The 22,359-nt window shown below is 38.4% G+C and overlaps 1 protein-coding gene across 1 annotated transcript; it reads left to right on the forward strand.

Moving 5' to 3' along the window:
• Nucleotides 1-7,856: 7,856 nt before the first annotated feature.
• Nucleotides 7,857-8,855, forward strand: LOC147941627 (uncharacterized). The gene is made up of 2 exons (XM_087458590.1): nt 7,857-8,287; nt 8,484-8,855. Exons 1-2 carry the CDS (start codon nt 8,030-8,032, stop codon nt 8,853-8,855), a joined length of 630 nt encoding a protein of 209 aa, XP_087314716.1. The 5' UTR covers nt 7,857-8,029.
• The last annotated feature ends 13,504 nt before the right edge of the window (nt 8,856-22,359 follow it).

Raw genomic sequence — 22,359 nt, forward strand, 5'->3', positions numbered from 1 at the left:
GGTGAATCCTGCTGTGATGGGGGTCCGAACATGTAACTTAGTTGTACCTCTTCTTTGTCAGGTGTTGTGGGAGTTGAGCCACCTGAATACAATACATAGTATTCAAAATTCTTGCCACTTGGTTCTCCGAGAAGGCCAACTTGTGTGTATCCAGACTCAAATCGTTCTTTGAGGATTTGTCGTGTAGTTTTCTTTTTTCTCCTTCGCCTTGGGGTGTCATCATCATCAGAACTATTCATCTGGCAGTGTTGGCAATCACAAACATCAAAGAATTTGTGGCCCTTTTCATCTTGAAAAGTGTAAATGGGATCTCCCAGCGAATCAAAAGATGAGATTGGAACACCATCTAAACGTGGATTGTTCTCCAAAGTTTGAGCTTTTTTAAAAGGAGTAATTATATTGATTTCTGTGCAGAAAGCCGTTGGTCTTGACTTTTCTTGTTGTTGCTTAAAAGCAATCTCTACAGCTCCATCTTTTCTCCTATGAATAGAAGAGTCCACCGATTGTATTGGGGTGCTACGGTCATGGAGCTTTTCGTAATTGGTAACCCATGATTCTGGAAGCAACTTGACAAGCTCATCTCTAGGAATCTGTCTAGGAATATGGATGTACGACGGGCTATGCTGGGATTCCAATTGTATGAGTAGCGCATCTTCAGTGTCTCTAGGGAGACTTAAGTCCATTGCATGATTTTGGAATCTATACGCCATTTGATGGTGAAGCGTTGCTGCATACGTGTTTCCAATTTGTGGAGCTCCTGTGATTTGCAGCTGGATTTGCATGTTCTGATATATTTGAGGGTATTCCAATGCCACGTTGAAATTTGGGAAGAGGTTGACGAAAACAGTGCCAGCGTTTAGTGTTGTCTGGATAGTTGCAATACAAGCATGTTGGTATTCTTTGTATCGGGTATCGAGGAGAGCTACCCGTGCTACAACTGGTAAGCCTTTTCTGCCATGGAGTGTTAGTGCCAAACGTATCGCTCTATAGTGAAGATGGGTATATCCTTGAGTTCGCCAATGATGTATCATGCCTTCATTGATTCTGAGAGGAATCATTTGTTCAGTTTCTGTCGCTGGAATGAGATGCTGTTCTAACGGAGATGCTAGAACGAGCTCCTTTGCATTATGTTTGTTAGGGACAAACACTTGACGGATGACTTTTGGAAAAGTGGAATTTGGTTTAGTGAAAGCTTTGTAAGGATTAAGTAATGAGAGTTGGGTAATAGGAACTTTGCTATCATCACTCACATACTCTACTTCATATAAGTAATCAACCTTTTTAGAATTTAATCGTCGAAAAGAGAGAGTTTTAGACAAAGAAGATGAACTTTCCATAATATATGATAGAACCAGAAACCAAGACAGAATACTATAACTCTCTTCTAGCTATTGAAGTAATAACAATCCATAAGTTGTCTCCCTGTTTTCTTTTACTTACCACAAATATAGAGAAATAAATCAAGAGGTGCTTAGCTACGCAAACCGAGACAACATATTTGCAACAGAAAAAGCCTCAAGGTACTTCGAGCATTACAACCTCATAGAAATTTTTCTCCATACCGTTTTTTCTTAGCATAGTTAGATTTCAGATGTGGAGGATCTATTAATATGGCAACCATAGAGCATACTTTTATACTAGCATGGTAGAAGACAACGTCATAACGTATTACTTTTCTAGAAGAGAAGAGCTAGAGTTTAGACTGCCATGACTCTGATACTATAATTACACACATAGTGATTACATGTTTTGGCACATATATTATTAACTAACTTGGACAGAATTATTTTAAATTTTTTCCCGTAGTAGATGTTTTCCCCCAATTCTAGATGTGCACTCGTGTTGAATGCTGGTTAAATATTTTTTCTTTTTTTCTTTTTGTGAAATAATATAATATAGATAACTAATTAGTCGAACCTAGTTTTCATGGATTCCATGGGTTCTTTTTGCAAAGGTGACATGATAGAACCAATTCTTCAATGATTTTTTTTGGCTCAATACATACATTAAACAAATTTTGTTACATCACGTGTACGCTTGATCTACTTATATATATATTGAGTCCAATAAAATATAAATATATACACAAATAACGAAACTATACGTTATAATTGATTGCAAGAGAAAAGAAAAAATTATTGCAAGAGAAATCCATATCAGAATAATAGGTCGCATTATAATAACGGCTAAAGCGAAGCAACAAAATGACGTTTCTCTTCAAACACTGTAAAATACAAAAAAAAAAAAAAAAAAAAAAAATTACACCATTTGGATAAAAAATTACATTTTTTTTATTTTTCACGTGTCAGCTAAATGACACTTTTGCCCTAAGTTTTCAAAGGAATTTACGTCTTCTGTGTGAGAAAAATGGTTTGACGTTCAAGGAGAGTAAAAACGACGTGAAGTGCATCTCTAAAATGAAAGAACGGGAAAACGTAAAAATGCAGTCGCTATTTTTGTATTATCAACCACGTGTCAAAACCTCAGTGGTTTAACGAGGAAGCGAAATATAATTGCGAAGCTAAACTGATAAAAAGGATGCTCCTTCTTCTTTTTTTTTTTTAATTTAATGTTAAATTATATTCAAAAGAAAAATAAAAAAACGTTTTACAAAGAAAATGTGTTACTTTGCTTTAAACCATTCAGATAAATTTTAATAAAATTTTGCAGCAAACCAGACTTGAAGACTCTCTTCTCCGCCCTTCATGGTACTTAGACGGTTTCGTATGTTCTTGTCGATGATCTTGATTAACTGCTCCGCCGTTGAAGACTGTTCTCCATGTCGTCGCGCATTCCGTTCTCTCCAGATAGCGTGAATCGTGTTCTGCAAAACGTACCTCACTATGAACTTTGTTTTCTTGTCCAGACCATTTCCTGCAGTCAGAGTAAGGACTTCTTGCCAGTGAATTGTGAACTGATTCGCAAGTAGCTTTTTGAGTAGTTTCTCCCACACCAGCTTTGAATAAATGCATTGGAAGAACAGATGCTCTCTTGTCTCTAAAGGGTGATCGCATAGGATACAACTTGTGTTGGCGTGTGCATTCCATGACTGTATCCTCTCGCCTGTTGCTACTCTGTTTTTTACAAGCAACCAAGTGATGAAAGCATACTTGGGTGTTGCATGTGTGAACCAAATTTCTCTAAAATTGGCCAGTAACGAACGGGCAGCATGAATATGAGACCAGGTATCCTTTGTTGTGAAGGAGTTGCGGTAGCAATCGTTCTTCCCTTTCCACAACGGCACATCCAAAACATCACGGTTGTAACGAAGTCGTCTCTGCTTTATCTCCTCCTCCACCGCATTAAGTAGAGGGTGTCGATGTGTTTTCCGTCGTGCCGTAGACAGAACCTCAGCCATTGTGCTTGTTTTCAGGATTCCCAGATCGATAAAACCCCTGTCGCCAAGCTGGTCGTACAAATTGCCCAATTGAGACCAGTTATCAAACCAAAAGGATGTGGATTCACCGTTATGAACCTCCACTTTATAAAACTGCTTTGCCAGGCCCCTGTATTTCAAGAGTTTTCTCCAAATCCAAGAGCCAGAGGTTGTGTTATCTTTCATACTCCAGAAAGAGCCTCTTCGAATGAGAGAACGATGCACCCAGTCGACCCATAGCGAGCCTGAAGCTGAGAGAATACGCCAAATCAACTTAAGAACACTCACTTTATTTGCCTCTGCAATTGATCTTAACCCCAAACCTCCTTCACTCTTTGGTAAACAAACCTCTGTCCACGCGACCTTAGCTTTCTTAGCATTTAAGGAGGGACCAGACCACAGAAACCCTGAACATAACTGATCAATCTCGTTGACACATGATTTAGGAAGTCTAAATGCCGAAATCCAGAAATTTGTTATGCTAAATATAACCGAACTGATGAGCTGCAATCTTCCAGCAAAGGAGAGCATACGAGATGTCCAAGAGGTTATTCTTGAGCGGATTTTCTCAATGAGTGGGAGGTAGTCTCCAGAAGTCATTCGCCTTGGCAAAAGTGGCAATCCAAGATACCGAACTGGCAAGGAACCATATTCAAATGGAAACTGTTGAAGGATCTCCTCTTTGTGTGCCGAAGAAACACCAGCAGTATATATGGTAGATTTTTCAAGACTAATATGCAGACCCGAGTGCACTGCGAAATCATCAAATACCTGCAAAGCCCCAGATATAGACTGCTTGGTCCCTTCCACAAAGACCATCAGGTCGTCAGCGAAGCATAAGTGAGTGAGTTTCAACTGCTTACATTTGGGATGGTAGCCAAATTCCCGACGTGATGCAGCGATGTCTAACTTGCGAGAGAGAACATTCATACAAATAACGAATAAGTATGGGCTAAGGGAACAACCTTGCCTCAAACCACGCTTACTCCCAAAATAACCAGCCAGCTCGCCATTCACTTGGACCGAAAAGGACGTAGTTGTAATACATGTTTGTATCCACCGTACATACTGTTCAGGGAATGCCATTGCTCTCAAAACAGTAAGTAAGAAGCTCCATTGAACGGACTCGAATGCTTTGGAAATGTCAATCTTAAGGGCACAGCGAGGAGAGACTGAATCCTTGTGGTAGTCCTTGATTATTTCTGTAGCAAGCAGAACATTTTCCATAAGCAATCGGTCTTTCACAAAGGCGGATTGATTCGGTGCAATGAACTTCGGCAATATGATCTTAAGGCGGTTCGCAAGTATCTTGGAGATGACTTTATAAAGTACATTGCAGCATGAAATCGGTCTGTAATCCTTCATGAGTCTCGCTTTTTTTTTTTTAGGGATGAGAGCCAAGATAGTAGAGTTGACTCCTTTTGGCAAAAACCCAGTCTGGAAAAAGGATTGGATAGCAACTGTGAAATCCTCTCCTAAGATAGCCCAAGATGCTTTGAAAAACTCCACAGTGAAACCATCTGGTCCCGGGGATTTAGAGCTAGGCATGGCAAATAATACCCTTCTGATCTCCTCCTTAGATACATCATGTGTTAGAAGAATCCTGTCACTCTCACCACATTTAAAATCCATGACTGTTTCCAATTCCTCTTGTGACCAGGGAACATAATCAGTCGGTTGCAGAGTAAGAAAAGTCTGAAAATATCTTTCAGCTTCAGTCTTAAGTTGATCTTGAGTCGTCACTATTTGGCCATTATCACAGTGGATTTCCTTGATACTATTGCTAGCTTCCCGGAGAGTAACCGCAGTGTGAAACGCCTTATTATTCTGATCTCCGATTTTCAGCCAGTGGAGCTTTGCCTTCTGCTTAAGGTAACTCTCTTCAAGATCAGAAAGCTTGCACCATTTGTCATATGCATCCGCCTCTTCACTGTCAGCCGTAGAGGTGGGGTTCATCATCGTCTTAGCCTGCAACTCACACAAAATTTTATAAGCAGCCTTTGTGCGCACAGAAATGGTGCCTACCATGCGTTTACCCAGTAGCCGCAGGTGAGGTTTGAGAGCTTTTAGTTTCTTAGAAAACCTATACATTGCAGAGGTAGAATGGAACAGCGATGGTGAGGAATGCCAGTTCTGTTCCAAGTCTTTGTGATAGTCCGGATGAGCAGTTGTTGCATTAACAAATTTAAAAGGTTTCGTTAGCGATGGCGTCACCTTAGAGAGATAAAACCTGCATCGAAGGTGATCCAATGCTTATTGATAAGCACTCGATTGAGCTTTTTGCAGATAACTCCATCCTGCCTCTTATTGCACCAAGTGAACCGCTGACCATGATAGGACATATCAGACAGTTCACAATACCGAGCCAAATCCTGAAACTCCCGCATACCAGATGTGCAGAAGGGGGAAGAGGCATTTAGAGAGTGATCCTCACTATCCAAAATTTCATTAAAGTCACCACATATGAGCCAAGCCTTATCTTTGAACATAGGAGAGTCCTGATGGTGTCGTAAATCAGCCCAAAGTAGTTGCCTCTCAGCTGTGAAGTTGGAAGCATAGATAAAAGAGACAAAAAATTCTTCCATCCCTTCTATGTATATAGAACATGTGATCAGTTGTGAGGTTCTGTAAACCGGGGTCACCCTGACATTATTTTTCCAGACAACCCATAGTCGACCTAAACGATGTTCATCATAGTTGGAAAGAATAGACCAGTCTGCAAAAACAGAGCTCGCTATTCTGTCTGCCCGTCTTTCCTTTACCTTCGTTTCAATCAAACAACCAAAATCAAACTTACACTGCCTCATCCACTCTTTGACAACTCTCTGCTTTTCCTTCTTGTTGAAACCCCTAATATTCCAAAAGAAGCCAGACATTAAAGATGTTTGAGAGGGAGACGTGTCTGTTGAATACTAGGAGCTTGAAGCCTACTACTCTGCGAACTCGTTGTTGATAAGAACTTGTGCACCTCCTTTGAAGCACGTGGCAATGATGGCCTGATTGATAATCCAGGGTCAATACGTTGAGTTGTATGACCGACAGGAAGATTCTGCTTCTCTGTATTACTATCAGACTCAGGTAATCTAACATCCTTTGTAACCTCAGAATCCTCTACTACATAGTCGATGACAATACTTGACTCCTCCCCTTTGGTATGCAGGACCTCACCGTTCTCATCTTTGTCACTAAGACATGAGAAAGAATTTGAGAGGTTGGAACACTCTCCCATACGGAGACCCTGTGATGTTGGACTTCGGATACCCTTCGTTGGAGTAGTCCAACTAGGATCCTGTTCCTCCCCTCTTTCCATTTCAATTGTTGTCTCTGCCGCTGATACAGCCACTGGGACACCCTGTTGTGCTACCAACACCAAAGACTCTGTGGAAGCAGACCCGGATCCAACAGTTTCCTCTATCTGTTTTGTTGTCGTTTCAGTTGCAGGTTCTATAGTATCCGCAGATGGAGCCACCAGTGTATTTTTCGCAATGCAGGCTGTGTGTATATGCCCCCACTTTGAGCAAAGATTGCATCTCGCTGGCAGCCAAGGGTACACAAACTCCACAATTGTGTCACCACCTCTTTCAGATTTAAAAGAAAATTTGCTTGGCAAACTCTTAGTTAAATCCACTTCCACTAAAACCTTTGCTTCATCAAACGATTTGCATGACTCTGTGTCCGAGTGTAACTTCTTCGGAGTACCTAGAGGGCTCGTGATGGCACTCAGAACCTCCAATGAAAAGTATTTCGGCGGAACATTTTTAACTATAACCCATAGAGGGACCGTCTTAATCTCTTCCTGTTCCATCTCAGCAACTAGACTCCATTTGGATAAAACAACTGGAACACCGCAGAGATTCCACATTCCTCTTTTCAACACGCGAGACCTCGTACGCTCATCCTTGATTCGAAATCTCACTGTCGTGTTATCTACCACAAAGACATCAATCTTCATCGCTTTATCCCCAAGGGTCCAGATCTTATTCACTAGGGCATGGATCCCCCCAACAAATGGAGCCTTAGCAAGGAATCTCCCTATAAGAAAATCTTCCCATAGAGGATGTGCCTCTTCAAATACCTTGTTTGGTAATCGTATTGTCGGCATACCATCAATCTCCTCAATGGCCAGGTCGACCTTAGTCATTTCCCCTTGACTTTTCACCATGGAAACCCATGAACGCTTCGCCACAGTACTTGCAACGGCCTTTGCTGCCTCAACACCCATTACAACCTCTCCCTCCTCAACATCATTAGCCTTCTCCAATCGATCCTCCTTCAAGTTATCAACTACCTCCGGCGGAGAAACCCCCGGCGGCATCAGTACTTGTGGAAGAAGCAAAAAACCCTAAATCGCCTTTGCGATCGCCCCCAGAGTAAAACGCACCGTTTCGTCTTTTCAACCCCGACGGTCCCCCTAAAAATTTGGACCATTTCTCGATTTGTGCGTGTCATCCTTGCGCAGGGATGCTCCTTCTTCTTTCATCCGCCATAGCCATTTCTTCTCTCTCTGTATCAATACTCCACACAGAACGATAGTGGAGAAGCCAGAGTCTCGAGCCACTGTCTCACTCGAGTTATATACTAAAGTCGAGATTTTTTTGTTCGAACCCATGATTCTCATTCAGATAAATTATTATCTTTCGGCTTAATCGGGAAATGGACGTTCTCGCCTTATCCTCTTCCGCTTCCGCTTCCGCTTCCGCCGCCACGTCCGTTGCTTCCTTCGCCGGAAACTTCCCTTTGTTTCCTTCTAGGGTTAGAGTGAGAAGAGACCGGGATACTCTATTAGCTAAACAGAAGAGGTTTTTAGTTTCTGCTTCGAAAAGGGAAGAGCCTAAGCTCAACGAATGGGATCAAATGGAGCTCAAATTCGGACGTTTACTCGGAGAAGACCCCAAATTGACTTTGGCTAAGGTGAGATGCTTTTATTAAAAAACGTTTCCTTGAGTATGAAAAATTCAAAAAATTTATGGCTTTGGATTCTTTATTTAAAAACGTTTCTTTGAGTGTATGAAAAATTCAAAAAAATTTATAGCTTTCAGTATGAAAAATTCAGTACCCTTGTTCTTGTTTTGATGTTGATGATGTTAATTGTGAAATTTTAATACAGATAGTGGCTAGAAAAGTGAATCCAGAGGCTACTTTCAATGAAGTTGAGAAATCTTTCTACAAGAACAAGGGTAAAATTGCTGAAGTTGAAGAGATTCCATTGGATTGGTCAAAGGATAAGGAGAAGAAGAAATCTAGTTCCCTGGATGGACTGAAATTGGTAAAGCCTGTTTTGAAAGACGGAGTCAAGTTCGAAAAGCCATTGGTGAAGAAGCCAAACCCTGTTCTGAAGAAGCCACTGGAGGCTGCTGCTGCTCCTCCACTTGCTGCTCCTAAGGTGCAGAGGTTGCCTAATGTTATATTGAGAAAACCGAGTTCGTTTTATGTTAGTAATGGTGATGATGATGAGTGTACTAAAAAAGGATGTGCGTAGAAGCAGAGATGTTAAGAATAATTCTCGCGTTGGTTCAAATCAGAGAGAGATATAGGGACCATTTGGCATTTTCTTCCCGTGAATTATTTGATCGATCGTCCTTTATAGTAGTAATATGTTAGTCCTCATGAACAAATTCTCATCAAGGGGGATTTTTAAATAATACTTCTTTTTCTATGTCACTTTTTAAAAATACTGTTTAATGTTGTTTATTTTCAAAAATACCCTTTTCTATGTATAAAAGAAATAAATTATAAGCCACAAACTCCAAATACTAAACTCTAACCCCTCAAAACTATATCTTAAATGTAAAATAGAGAACCTGAACTTTAAAAAAAAATTTAAAAAAATTCTGAAAATTAATTTAACATATTGTAATTATGTAAAAGAGGGTAAAAATGAAAATATTCAAAAAATTTGTATTTTTGAAAACACGTATTCCAAAAGGGGTATTTCTAACAAATTTTCATCAATCATAAATTTTAAATCTATACTAAATAAAAGTAGGTGTTATACTAAATAAACGTGGTTCTTTGTGAATGTCACTGGAGCAATGAAAGATCATACAATATATAGTAGGCGACACAAATTTTGTCAATAGAAATCTTGATGTATGTATTAGTATATGGAGTTTAATTTCCAGAAAATATAGACATATGATCTAGCTAATCCATTAATTCTATATATACCTACTAAGTAAAGTGTTAACTTCTGCATCGTATTCATCCATCTCTTATATTCACTGAGGCAAGTTCTTATAAAAAAGAATAAACCTTCAGTGGTCTTCTCATCACTCTTTTTTTTTTTGGCTCAACACCAACTTTTCATTAACCAAAATGATACAACCAAATAATTGAGGTACATAATTTTTCCCTCTAAAGACTTGGACCAAATGCAATGGATCGATCAAGTATAACCCTAAATCACTAAGCGGATCCAACGCTACCTAACCGGGAAACATTGCATTTTTTAACCACAACGAGATAGATAACACTCCAAACCTCGGAGTAAAATCATCTCTTAAACCGCCTAAATTGACCCAATGACACGAAAACAAATACTAACACAGAAAAAACCAAATCCAAACTGAAGAGCAATGCAAATCCAAGCTATGAGATCCTCATGATCAGCGTGTAGAACTTGTCCCAATAGCATCAACACCTAGAGGCGCATCATCAGGAAAACTTGGAATTCCCGGCTTTCAATGTTCCGGTCCTAAACCTAAAAAACGGACAATACATCCGACTGACCCGACCAAGAGACACGAAACACAACAAGCAACAGCTAAAACTATCCAAACTAATCACACAAATAACCAGAATGCTAGTCTTCTTAAGATAATGGATTGGAGCACAGATTAGCATGTCATCACCTCATGGTGCAAATCCGGATTGGCTACATCGCAACTGCCTTGTTGTCTCGCTTCTTAGCCGGAATGACACCAGAGATTGAGGAAGCTTTCAAGAAAACGTCGGCTTTGTGGGTGTCCACAAATCTCGGCCACCGACACACCCTGAAGCCTCCCCAACAACCGGTAGACTCTAAGACCCGACTCGACCATAAATCTCCGATCAGCTAGCATCTCTGGCGGAAGGGTAGAGGAAACGGAAGGAAGGTCGCAATCCAAAACTCAGATCCGACTCCCCGAAACTGCAAGGAAGGGCGCCCGGAGCAGCTTCGAACCACCACCAGACTCCAGAGAGGAAGATGGTGGGTCACCTCATCACTCTCATGTTAGCTGCAGCTATATGCATCCAAGGAGGAAATTATCTTGTTTCATTTTTGGTTATTATTTTGGAAAATTGGCAGAAGTAACACAAAAAAAAAATATTTAACTTAGTTACCATTATAACCATCAAAAGGTTATAGGGTATATATTATGTATTATTGACAATTTCATCCTTCTTACCATCACCCTTATCACCAACACCCCTACCACCACCAGCCACCGCCCACCACTCTGACAACCGCTCCGGCCAGCCACCTCCGGCCAGCCACCTTCGGCCAGCCACCGCCGGCCAGCCAACTCCGGCCAGCCATCTCCAGCCACCTGAGAGTATTATGGTAATTTCTCTTTGCCCTTTGGTTACTCACCTAATATCCAGATTTAATGTGTTATATTCTTCTTGCAACAACACACCTAAAAATGACCAAAACGAATTAGTTTTGGTAAGTCTCAGCGCCACGTGGACACCACATGTCGTTTGACTCAACATCATTAAACCTTGACTTAACACTGTTCGAGCAAATGTTGAAATTGTCAATATTTCATATAGTTTAGGTAGTTAATTTGATTTTTAATGCAGTTCATGTTATTATTTGCAGGGTGTTGAAGTTTAGGTATGAAAAATCGTTTGACAAATAGTTGGGGTTGATTTTGGCCATTTTTCCTAATTCACCCTATTATTTTTATCAAGTTCATTTAAAATAATACGAAAAAAACAAATTATTGCCAGAATTTAACTGATATGTGGAGGATTAGTTCGTTCGTTGTTGCACTCAGCTTTTGAAACCTTTCATTCCTCCAATTTACTGATATGCCGTTAGTATGCTTTGTGTGTTAGTAAACATGGACCACTACTGACTACTGTGCATGTTCCTCGTGCTGAAATTAAACGAAGATAGATTTTTCTCTTTTAGCAGCTTGTTTAATTTAATAAAATATACATTCGTGGAGCCGTTCTTCATATTCATATGTGATGTTGGTAATTAGATTCAATGGATTGAGCATCATTTTTAGGATTAGATAAAATCTATATAATAATAATAATCTGAATAAATGCCTACAACTGTGATATCCCGGTTTCAGAGACTTGTGGAGAGCTTTAAAAGAATTGATTTGGTTACTTATGTCACAAAAGTGTACTTATCTTTTCGGTCAAGGGTCCTGAGAACTCCAGAGTTAAGCGTGCTCACCGCTAGCCGCTCCAACGGACCCCAAGCTGGCCCTGCAGGGCATCGATCCTAACCCCTCACTATGGATAGGAACTATTCATCCAAATCCACCAGTAGGTTTTTGGTGCGCCAGGCATTCCTCGAACCCTGGTCCCCACCCTTTAACAACCTTCCCACCGGACAAACTGTCACCAATTGATCTTCGATACCCTGCAGGGCCAGCTTGGGGTCCTTTGGGGCGCCTAGCGGTGGGCTAGTGGGGTCCGAGGGACGGGTTGTCACATAAAAATTGTTTTTATATGAAAATCTATCCCGCGGACCCCACTAGCCTCACCGCTAGCTTGCCCACATTGGCCCTAAGCTGGCCCTGGAGGGCATCGACCTTAACCCCTCACTTTGGATAGGAACTATTCATCCAAATCCACTAGTAGGTTATTGGTGCGCCAGGCGTTCCTCGAACCCTGGTCCCCACCCTTTAACAACCTTCCCACAGGACAAGCTGTCACCAATTGTGCAGATCAAATGGTGACAGCTTGTCCTGTGGGAAGGTTGTTAAAGGGTGGGGACCAGGGTTCGAGGAACGCCTGACGCACCAATAACCTACTGGTGGATTTGGATGAATAGTTCCATATCGACGGTGAGAGGTTAGGATCGATGCCCTGCAGGGCCAGCTTGGGGTCCATTGGGATGGCTAGCGGTGGGCTAGTGGGGTCCGCGGGACGAGTTGTCACAATTTTTGTGAAGTCCAAGTGATTAATGATGAACCAAGATAAAACACATGACCTCCAGTACATCTTCCATCATCGATATCAGCTTTGTAACTATTGTCGTTGTATCCAACAACCTTACTCAACCGATCATGCATGTAGAACAAGCCTAAGTTGGTGGTTCCTTTCACGTACCTTAATAAGTGTTTAAGAGCTTGTCCATTGTACCTCTATCGGACTCTGCATATACCGGCTCAAAACTCCTACAGCAAAAGCTAAGTCAGGACGTGTGTGAAGCAGATACCTTAAAAACCCAATCGTTCTTCTATATCTTGTGGCATCAATTTCAGGTTGCTCTTCAACCTTTGATATCTCCATACCAGGATCCATTGGTATATGCGCTGAGTTACACGAATCCATCTTAGTATCGATAAGAATACCTTGAGCATAACCTTCTTGTTTTATTCTTATCCCATATGTTCCTTGTACTACTTCAATACCAAGATAATATGTCAAATTTCCGAGGTCTGACATCTCAAACTCTCTTGACATATCCCTTTTAAACTGATCAATGACTCTTTGTGAAGTTCTTGTCACAAACAAGTCATCAACATAGATTGCCACTACCAGACTTTCTTTATTGTCATTCTTGAGATACACAGTAGGCTCCTTTATGCATCTTTTAAAGTTCATCATCTTCTAAAATGATCAAGCTCCACGTTCCAATCTCTAGGAGCTTGACGTAGCAGTGGGAAACGATTTCACAAGATGACTGATGTTAATTCGCGGATCTGCGTAAAATAGGTTTTAGAAAACATGTATAACTTTAAATCTACAAAAAGGGTTACAAAATCCTTTGGGGAAAACTTACATCTATGGGTTGGGAAATTGCTCACCAAAATTCGTCCATATAAGAGTCTGTTTACCCCTTATTTTCTACCATCTCCTAGGACATGTAAGATCTGTCCTTAATCTCAACTGTGCCTCTTTGTCCTCTTTCTCTTAAATAACTCTCTCTCTCTCTCTAGGTTTAGGAGGCACGAAATTATAAAGAATAAAAACCTAATCATCTCTTTAATAAGTCTTGTTAAATTAGGGTTGGAAACTTGGCTTAATGGGCTTTGTATAAATGATATAACAATTTATACTATTTTATGACTAATGTTTACTCATTTTAATGTCACAAACTGTGACTTGCATATCTGTTATAAGTTCATAACTAATTTGCAACAACATATTGGTCACAATGTAGTCATAAGAGTGACGATTAATATTATCGTAACATATTCGTCACTAACTGTGACAAACTTTTGTTACTGATTTTTTCCGTCATAATATAGTGACGAAAATACTATGAATTTTTGACAAATAAATTTAGTCATAATATCGTATTTAAAGTGTCACAAATTTGTGATGAATTTTTTTTGTCTCAAAAATACGTCTCAATAAAATTATTTTCTTGTAGTGAGACCATACAACGCCTTATGTAGTCTGTACACTTGATCCTCTTGTCCTCGTTTAATAAAGCCTCCGGGTTGGCACACATAAACCAGTTCGTTTAAGTCACCATTTAAGAATGCGGTTTTGACATCAAGGTGATGAATCTCCCATCCCTTCGAAGCTGCGATAGAAATGAGTAGTCAAATAGTTTCCATTCGAGCTACAGGTGCAAACGCTTCTTCGAAGTCCACTCCTTGTTGTTGTACATAACCTTTTGCTACAAGTCTTGCCTTGAACTTGTTCAATGATCCATCCGCTTTCTTCTTGATTTTATACACCCACTTCAATCCTATTGGTTTAACACCATCCGGCTTCTCAACTAGTTCCCAGGTTTTATTTCTAGCGATAGACTCCAACTCAGCCTTCAACGCTTTAACCCTTTCTTGTAAACTTAAAGCTTCAGAAACAGACTATGGTTCACCATCTATGGTAAGTAGAAGTCGTTCACTCTCCAGCTCAGCTAGTAGAACATAATCATTGAGGTATCAAGGTTTGTTGATAACACGTCCATATCTTGTAACAACTTGCTGATTTTCACCTACTTGATCCATGATTTCTTCATTTTGTTCATCTTCTATCTCTTCTTCTTGGTTTGCATGTTCTTGATCCGTTTCTTGATGCTCAACATTGTCATCCTGATTGTTCTCATGTTCGTTTCCTTCTTCTACAAACCCATTATGAGATAACATTCCTGGTTCTCCATTGGTTTGGTTTTCTGCAGTCGACCAATCCCAAACTTTTGTTTCATCAAACACAATGTCTCTACATACAAACACCTTTCTTGTAACTGAATCATATAAGCTTTTGAACCCGGTTTTGTCCCAAGATTGATCAAAGTTCGTGACCTATCATCCAACTTCTTAAGATGTGGTCCAATGATCTTAGCATAAGCAACACAGCCAAACACTCGTAGATGCTCGATGTTAGGCTTTTTGGTCGTGAAACTTTCATATGGAGTCTGACCTGCTAAAGCTTTGGTAGGAACTCGATTAATAAGATATGTTGAATGACGTACGACCTCTCCCCATAGTTCATTCGGAATTTCATAGCTTTAAGCAGGCTTCTTGTCATCTCCATTAATGTGCGGTTTCTTCTTTCAACTACACCATTCTGTTGAGGAGTATATGGTGCAGTTAAATGCCTATAGACACCACTCCCTTCACAGAACCGATTAAACTCAAGCGAGGTAAACTCTCCTCCCCTATCGGTGCGAAAGGTTTTAAAAGACAATCCGGTCTGCTTCTCAATTCCTTCTTTAAACCTTTTAAACCAATCGAAAGCCTTGTCCATATGTATCTAGAAAAATCATCAATAAGGACAAAGACATACCAGTTGTTAGCTGGTGTTGGTGGAGAGATCGGTCCACACGTCACCATAGATCAGCTCCAAGGCTTGAGCTGTTCGGAAAGATGTTGTAGTTGGAAACACAACTCTGGTCTGTTTTCCGACTAAACACGCAGTACACACATTCTTCTCATGGATTGATTGTGGCATTCCAACGACCATACCTTGTTTTACCATATTGTTCATTACTCCAACGCTTACATGTCCCAGCCGAGCATGCCATGTTAGAGTAGTGTCATTATCTTGGATATAAAGACACGTAGGATACTCAACCTCCATTGGTGTCTTATAGAGGCGGTTTGATGATCTAGTGACTCGTACTAACAAACGCCCAATCGGATCACTTAAAGTCAAAACATCTCCCTTCATGTTCACTTCATATCCAAATTATGTCGCTTGTCCTAGACTGATAATGTTGTGCTTCAGGTCGGGAATATAATAGATCTTCTTGAGTGATAGCCTCTCACCAGTTTTTCCCACAAAAACAATTGATTCCTTTCCAACAATGTTGACAAACGACCATCACCAAACTTGACCTTTCCTGTGATGCTCGTATCTAGGCTGGAGAAGAATTCCTTGTTTTCCGTCATGTGGTTGCTAGCACTGTTATAAGGATACCATATACTTTCATTGTTAGTATCATAATTCATGGGAAACACCTTATCTTCGTTTAAGAACACCACCTCATGAACATAAAGTGCATCAGCTTCATGAGTTTCATTCAGATTTTTCTCTTGATGTCCAACTTCTATCGCAGGACATGATGATGCGTAGTGACCCGGTTTACCACATCTCCAACAAACAATTTTAGATAGATCTTTCTTCTGGTTCTGATTCTGGTTTTGTACTTGATATGTAGTGTCTCCTCCGTGATTCTAGCCATTGAACCTTCCTCGTCCCCTACCTCTGCCGGAACTATCACCACCATAGTTACTGATAACTCTCTAATTTACATGTTTTAAGCATCCCTATTTGACCATATTTTGCATTGTTTTTACCCTAACCTTAGCATTTTTAGGTCATTAACTGTAGGAATTCTCATTTAGGTCATTTAGGGTGTTGCATTCTTGCATTTGCATATTTTGGATGGAAACAGGTGAATTAGAGCCTAAAATGGGAAGAAACAAGGTCAAATCCGAGCATGTACCCGAAGGAGCTATGGAGCAGGAAGAACAGTCCAAACCTCAACCCAATCGAAGAGGATCCAAGGGCAGGAAGAACAACCCGAAGACCTATCTGAGGAGTTACCCGACGACATCTTCGAGCACCGCCTCGAGCAGACCCTGGGGCAGGACTGGGCTGCTAGGGTTAAAGGGTTTCCATATATAAACCCCCTCTTATTCCTCTCGCCCTAGCACGCCGCAGACACTCAAACCAGAGAGTGAGAGCTTCTGAGAGAGATTTTGAGCGACTCAAACACTTTTTCCACTTTGTTAGGATTCATTTTGTTATTTTCTTTTGCATTTTTGATTCTATACTCTTCCTGTTTACTCTATTTTCAATACAATGCAATTTTTGTTTATCTATACTTTTGTGTTTTCTACAATGAGATCTGAGTAGTGAAACAAAGTTTCTAGGGATGGGATAGACAATTTTGTGTTCTTGATCGGTTAGGATGTCTTAGCTTGGTTGTTTATGTTTTATAAATTCCCTTCTAGATTGGTGTTCTTAATGCTATCAACAGACCGAGAGGTTGAGATTAGATCTAGGGTGTTTTACCATCGAGAGGTGTAGATGAAATGCTTGAATCAATCAATGCTAGAGATTTACTCACTTAGCCTAAGAGATTAGATGTGTAAGGAGTTTATTGACAATAATGAATCAGTTTGTATTGCCTGCTTGGTCATGTTTCTCCAACGAGAGTTGGGTAGGGGAGTGATCAAGGTTGATTGTTTCTATCACGAGAGTGTTTTAACAAGATTTTAGAGATTCATTGTCTAGGGAATATTTGCTTGAGGCATGTAGGACATTCATACTAGTCAGGAACGCTTAGGAGTCGATTACCCCATCCTTAGGAGCTTTCGCATTTTGATTGTTTACATTTTCATTCATAACTCGATCACTTACCCGAACAGGTACACGATCACCTGCTTCGAGTACACCTTCGAGCTATTCATACTCATCTTGTTTACTCGATCACCCCACCCGATCCTCTACTCGAATGCTTGCATCGAGTGCTTAGGTCATGTGGTTCTTGTTTATTTGCTTTCTTTTGTTTATTTTAGGATTGTTAGATCAAACCATTGATTGCTTGGCTTGACTTGCATTGTTCTGATCATATCTCATCTGCTAGCATAACAACCATTTGGAGTGATAACCCTTTGTATTACAACTGCATAGGGAATTGATACCCTGGGTGAAAATCCTCTTATCCGTTACCTCGACCAAAACCACCTCGACCATATCCACCTCGACTACTTCCTCTTCTTCCATAACCTCCTCTGTTATAGCCTCCTTTGTTTCCTTGATAACCAACGTAGTTTCCTTGATTGTTTTAGTTTGAAAACATAAGTTTTGCTTGGTCTTCATTTCGGGTCTCCTCCCCCTACATGCTCTTCATAGGCTTTTATTCGAACAACTATGTCTCCAAATCTGGTTGTCTTTAAGTCTAGGACTTGTTCCAACGATGCAACGATATGAATATATTTGTGTCTTGGAAGTCCTATTAAGAACTTCTTTACCAACTTTGATTCTTCAATGATTTCTCCGAAAGAATATGACTGCGATGCTAGGCCTAAGATCTTGCCAGCAAAATAATCAACAGATTCGGTATCATTCATCTTCACTCGATCAAGAACTGCAAGTAGAGTCTGAAGCCTTGCTTCCTTCACACGTTCCGCACCTAGGTGACGTGCTCGTATGGCTTCCCATAGGGTTTTAGCCAAACCTTGATCTCCAACTTGCAGGATGAGTAACTTGGGGATGGATTGAAACAGAAGAGCAGTCGCCACGTCGTTCCTCTTCTGATCACTGGATCCAGGATCAATAGTCTCCCACACCTTGCTAACTCGAAGTGTAATTCTCATGTGCATCAACCAAACAGTATAGTTTGTCAATATAAACATTGGACATTGGATGGACGGTGATCCAAGGTCCTTGGTTCGCGGTGATGGATTTGGTTCGTCCCCCATACTTGGTTATGAACAGCTTCTTCTCCACAACCTTTGGTCGGAGATACAACCTTAGCTCTCATACCAAATCTAAGAATAAAAGAACTTGAAGAATATAAGAACACCTCTCTTATTGATTTAGAAAACTCTCTCAAAAACTAAATTTTTCTCTCAAGTCTTATGGAACACCTCTCCGTAGACTCCTATATTTATAGGTTTTAACTTTTCCTATACCTATTAGAATTAACATTTTACAACTTATTAATTTTTCCTCTTTCCTATTCTATCTCTTTTGGCAACTTCCTAAGAGATAACTTGTTCTTCAAGTTTGGAATTATCCAACAGCCAATAGTCCAATATATCTTATTATATAAAGTTGGGTTTTGATAGTTAGCCATTAACAAGATTTTGACATGTGTCAAGTTATCAATCTCAGATATTGACATGTGTAAAAATTAATATTTAATAGAAGAAATTTGATTACAACAAAAATAAAATATTTTGTTTTAAAAAATATTAATGATAGAAAAAGATATTTATCAAAATTTACAGAATTTCTAAAAAATACAAAGTTTTTTAAAATAATTATAAGGAGATTATCTTATTATATAAAGTTGGGTTTTGAAAGTTAGCCATTAACAGGATCATGACATGTGTCAAGTATACTGATGAGATGTTGACATGTGTCAAAAATTATTATTTTTCAAAACAGCTAATTAAGATAATAGCATTAAATTTACATAAAATTTATATGTCTATCTCTAAAAAGAAATTTCCTAAATCAAAAAGGAAAATTAACAAAACTAATATATTTTTCATTGTAAGCTAATTATATTACATGTTTTCTCAATTAGATTTTGACATGTATAAAAAAAAATTCATTAAACATGTATATTATTATTAATCAATAAATAGGGAATAACAAATCTAAAACGAATAACATTAGTTATGTCAAAAGAATTATTATTTTTGAAACGTACTATGGCAGCTAATTAAGAAAATGACATTATATCTATATAAGTTTACATGTTTATATCGAAAGCTTTGATCTTTGATTTTTTTCTGATATAATTTTGCTTATCTATTGTGGGTCTTTGATTCGTGCAGGTTCTTCAATGGAAGCTATCATATGCAATAAAATGGAATCAAAGTATAAAAAACCTGCTAAATTAATCGAGGATGGAGACACTGATGGAGGTTTCAAAAGTGATTCTACAGTTAGTAGCGTTATAAGTTTCGAAGATTAGTCGATGGTTAGTGTTTCTGGTCAAAATCTAGAGTTTTCTCTTCTGGATAATGTCAATGATTCCGGTACTGAAACAAAAGCTACTTGATCGAGTAATTGAGAAACGAATTTCAAATTTGGAAAGTTAGAACGGTAAACCATTTTATAATTGGTTTCAAACCGGATTTATGTGGTTTTTTATCTGATTTGGTTCGTAAATCGTTTAAACCCAGGTATATAGAGAAATATATGAGAACTTTTGATTCGGGTAGAAATAAATTGAGAACTTACGATTCGAGAATATTTGAGACGAGGTCATAGTTCTAAGTAGTTTTGGTACAATGCGATACTTATGAGGAGTAAATATGTCATTGATCCTTTAACGTGATTATGACATATGTCATGTTTTGTATTGTTTATAAAGTTTCTATTTTGTATGTCTGAATTATCTAATACTTATATATACCATCATGATTATAATTTTCAAATTTTTATTTTTCTTATGTTATATAAAATTTCTTTCAATTTCTCAATAAAAAACTTTTATTGGGTTGGTCATAAAATCATTGTATTCGAGTAGATAATTTTCACCAGTTGTTCATCCAAAATATCTTTGGAGTAAAAAAATTCATGGTTAAAAAAATTATGTCACAAAATTTTTTTAGTAATTATAAGAACTATAATTATGCCAAAATGAAAGTAAAGCAACATAAAATATGTTTAATTTGTTTAAAAGATATTTTATAGGTGGTGATAAAGAGCATACTTTTCCATAAAATAATTTTGGGTGTAAGAGCATATTTTTAATGGTAAATCATACAGTAAAATTGTACGTTGTTATTAATTATATGTTGTTTTGATGAATTTATTGCATGTAAAATATTTTGTAATAAGTTGTGAAATGTTCTTGAAATTTGACAATAATAATATTTGTAATGATGAATATTTGGCAAAAGTTTTGGTGGGATATAACTTAGCTTTAGATTATTGTAATAATTGTTATAATATATTTAAAATATAAAAATATAAATAAGTGGATGAACGTAAATACAAATATGATTTTTTCTCTAACTAAAATTATTTATATATTTACTTCAGGAAATATATATTTTTTAATATTTTTTAAAAAAAATTTAGGGTTTAGGAATTATTTTCTTCAACAATTTTAAAACTCGCACATCGTGCGGGCCTTATCTAGTGTATATATATATATATATTTCATAAAATTTGAATTTATAATAAGATTTACTTATTTTTAATTTTAAGTTATTAATTCTACAAAAAAATAGAAAAAGGGATTAAGAAAAATATACAGTTAATTGTTAATTCTAAATTTTATAAATACTCGCTTCTATATAAACATATATCGTCTCATATTTAATAATTTATTCAAAAACACTTCTTTCAAAAAAATTTAATAGATAAATTGTTTTTAATGGGAAGGTAAATTTTTCTTATTTTTTTAAACCAAAATTTTTCCTACTTTATCCTTTTTCAGTTGGGAATATGTAAATTAATATGTTGACCCAAAAAAATAATTCTAATATATGTGTCTTCTTTTCTTAATACTGTATTTTTAAATTTATTTTAGTATTTTTAGATTATTTTATTTAATTTATATTTTCATCTTTGAATTATTTGAGATTCATATATTACTGTGCTTATATTTTCTATTGTTTCTTTAATTATGTCAAATTAATTTTTAACCATTTTCTCAATCCTGATTGGTTGGTCATAAACCCTTCTTTTTTTTGCAAACATATTTGTTACCATTATTCATTCAATCTCAAAGGGAGATAACAAGTAAAAGCTCATACACCTAATGAATGGATAAAATAGGCTAATCAAACACAAGCTTAAAATAAACATAGATACATAGATTATAAAAACATAAATCATTGTTGATAGATCCATAGGAGCTCAAAGACTGTGACATCCTGATTGGTTTGCGCAAAGATATAAAAGAGTTGATTTAACCACATATATCACCAAAATGCACTTATTTTTTCGGTCAATGGTCCTGAGAGAACTTCATGATGGGTGACTGTGACAACCCGTCCGTGCACCCCACTAGCCTCACTGCTAGTTGTTCACATTGGCTGGCCCTGCAGGGCATCGATCATAACCCATCACTGTGGATATCCGAATCCACCAGTAGGTTATTGGTTCATCAGGCGTTCCTCGAACCCTGGTCCTTCACCCTTTAACAACCTTCCCACTGACAAGTTGCCACCAATTGACATGCAGATCAACAATCAAACCAGTCCAAATCGATAATTAAATCGAACTGGTCGAACAAGAAACATTGGTGTCGACCGACACCCCCTTGGTGTCGATTGACACCCTCCCCCAAAACGCACAGTTTTGGTTCACAGGTGTTACAGTGACCTTCCTGGAAGTGATTGTCGGAACTGTACGAGTGAGGACAAAACACAATCATTTGTTGATTTGTAGGATCAGTAAACAAGTTTTTAAAGTCTCCCAGACGTAACAAATCGGCCATCGAATATGGATGAGTCCACGGGCCGGGAATAGATGTAGGGCTCTCTTAGGAAGGTGCGCCCATGTACTGAGAGTGGACATGGGCTCACTAAGGAAGGTGGCGGTTGAGACGTTACCGAGACAGAGGCTACATCCTGGTGTGTCAAAGACACTTCCACGAATACATGGGGGAAATTTAATATTAGTTACTATCAAAAAATATTGTGACGTTAGAAAAAAGT

The sequence above is a fragment of the Camelina sativa genome, chromosome 7 (assembly GCF_030686135.1).
Source record: "Camelina sativa cultivar CO46 ecotype springtype chromosome 7, ASM3068613v1".
Classification (NCBI taxonomy): Eukaryota; Viridiplantae; Streptophyta; class Magnoliopsida; order Brassicales; family Brassicaceae; genus Camelina; species Camelina sativa.

Bases quoted from the DNA above. Each gene is read 5' to 3' on its own strand.
- LOC147941627 (XM_087458590.1), top strand. From the start codon at position 8,030: ATGGACGTTCTCGCCTTATCCTCTTCCGCTTCCGCTTCCGCTTCCGCC. The intron at 8,288-8,483 runs GTGAGATGCTTT...ATTTTAATACAG, and splicing joins CCAAATTGACTTTGGCTAAG to ATAGTGGCTAGAAAAGTGAA.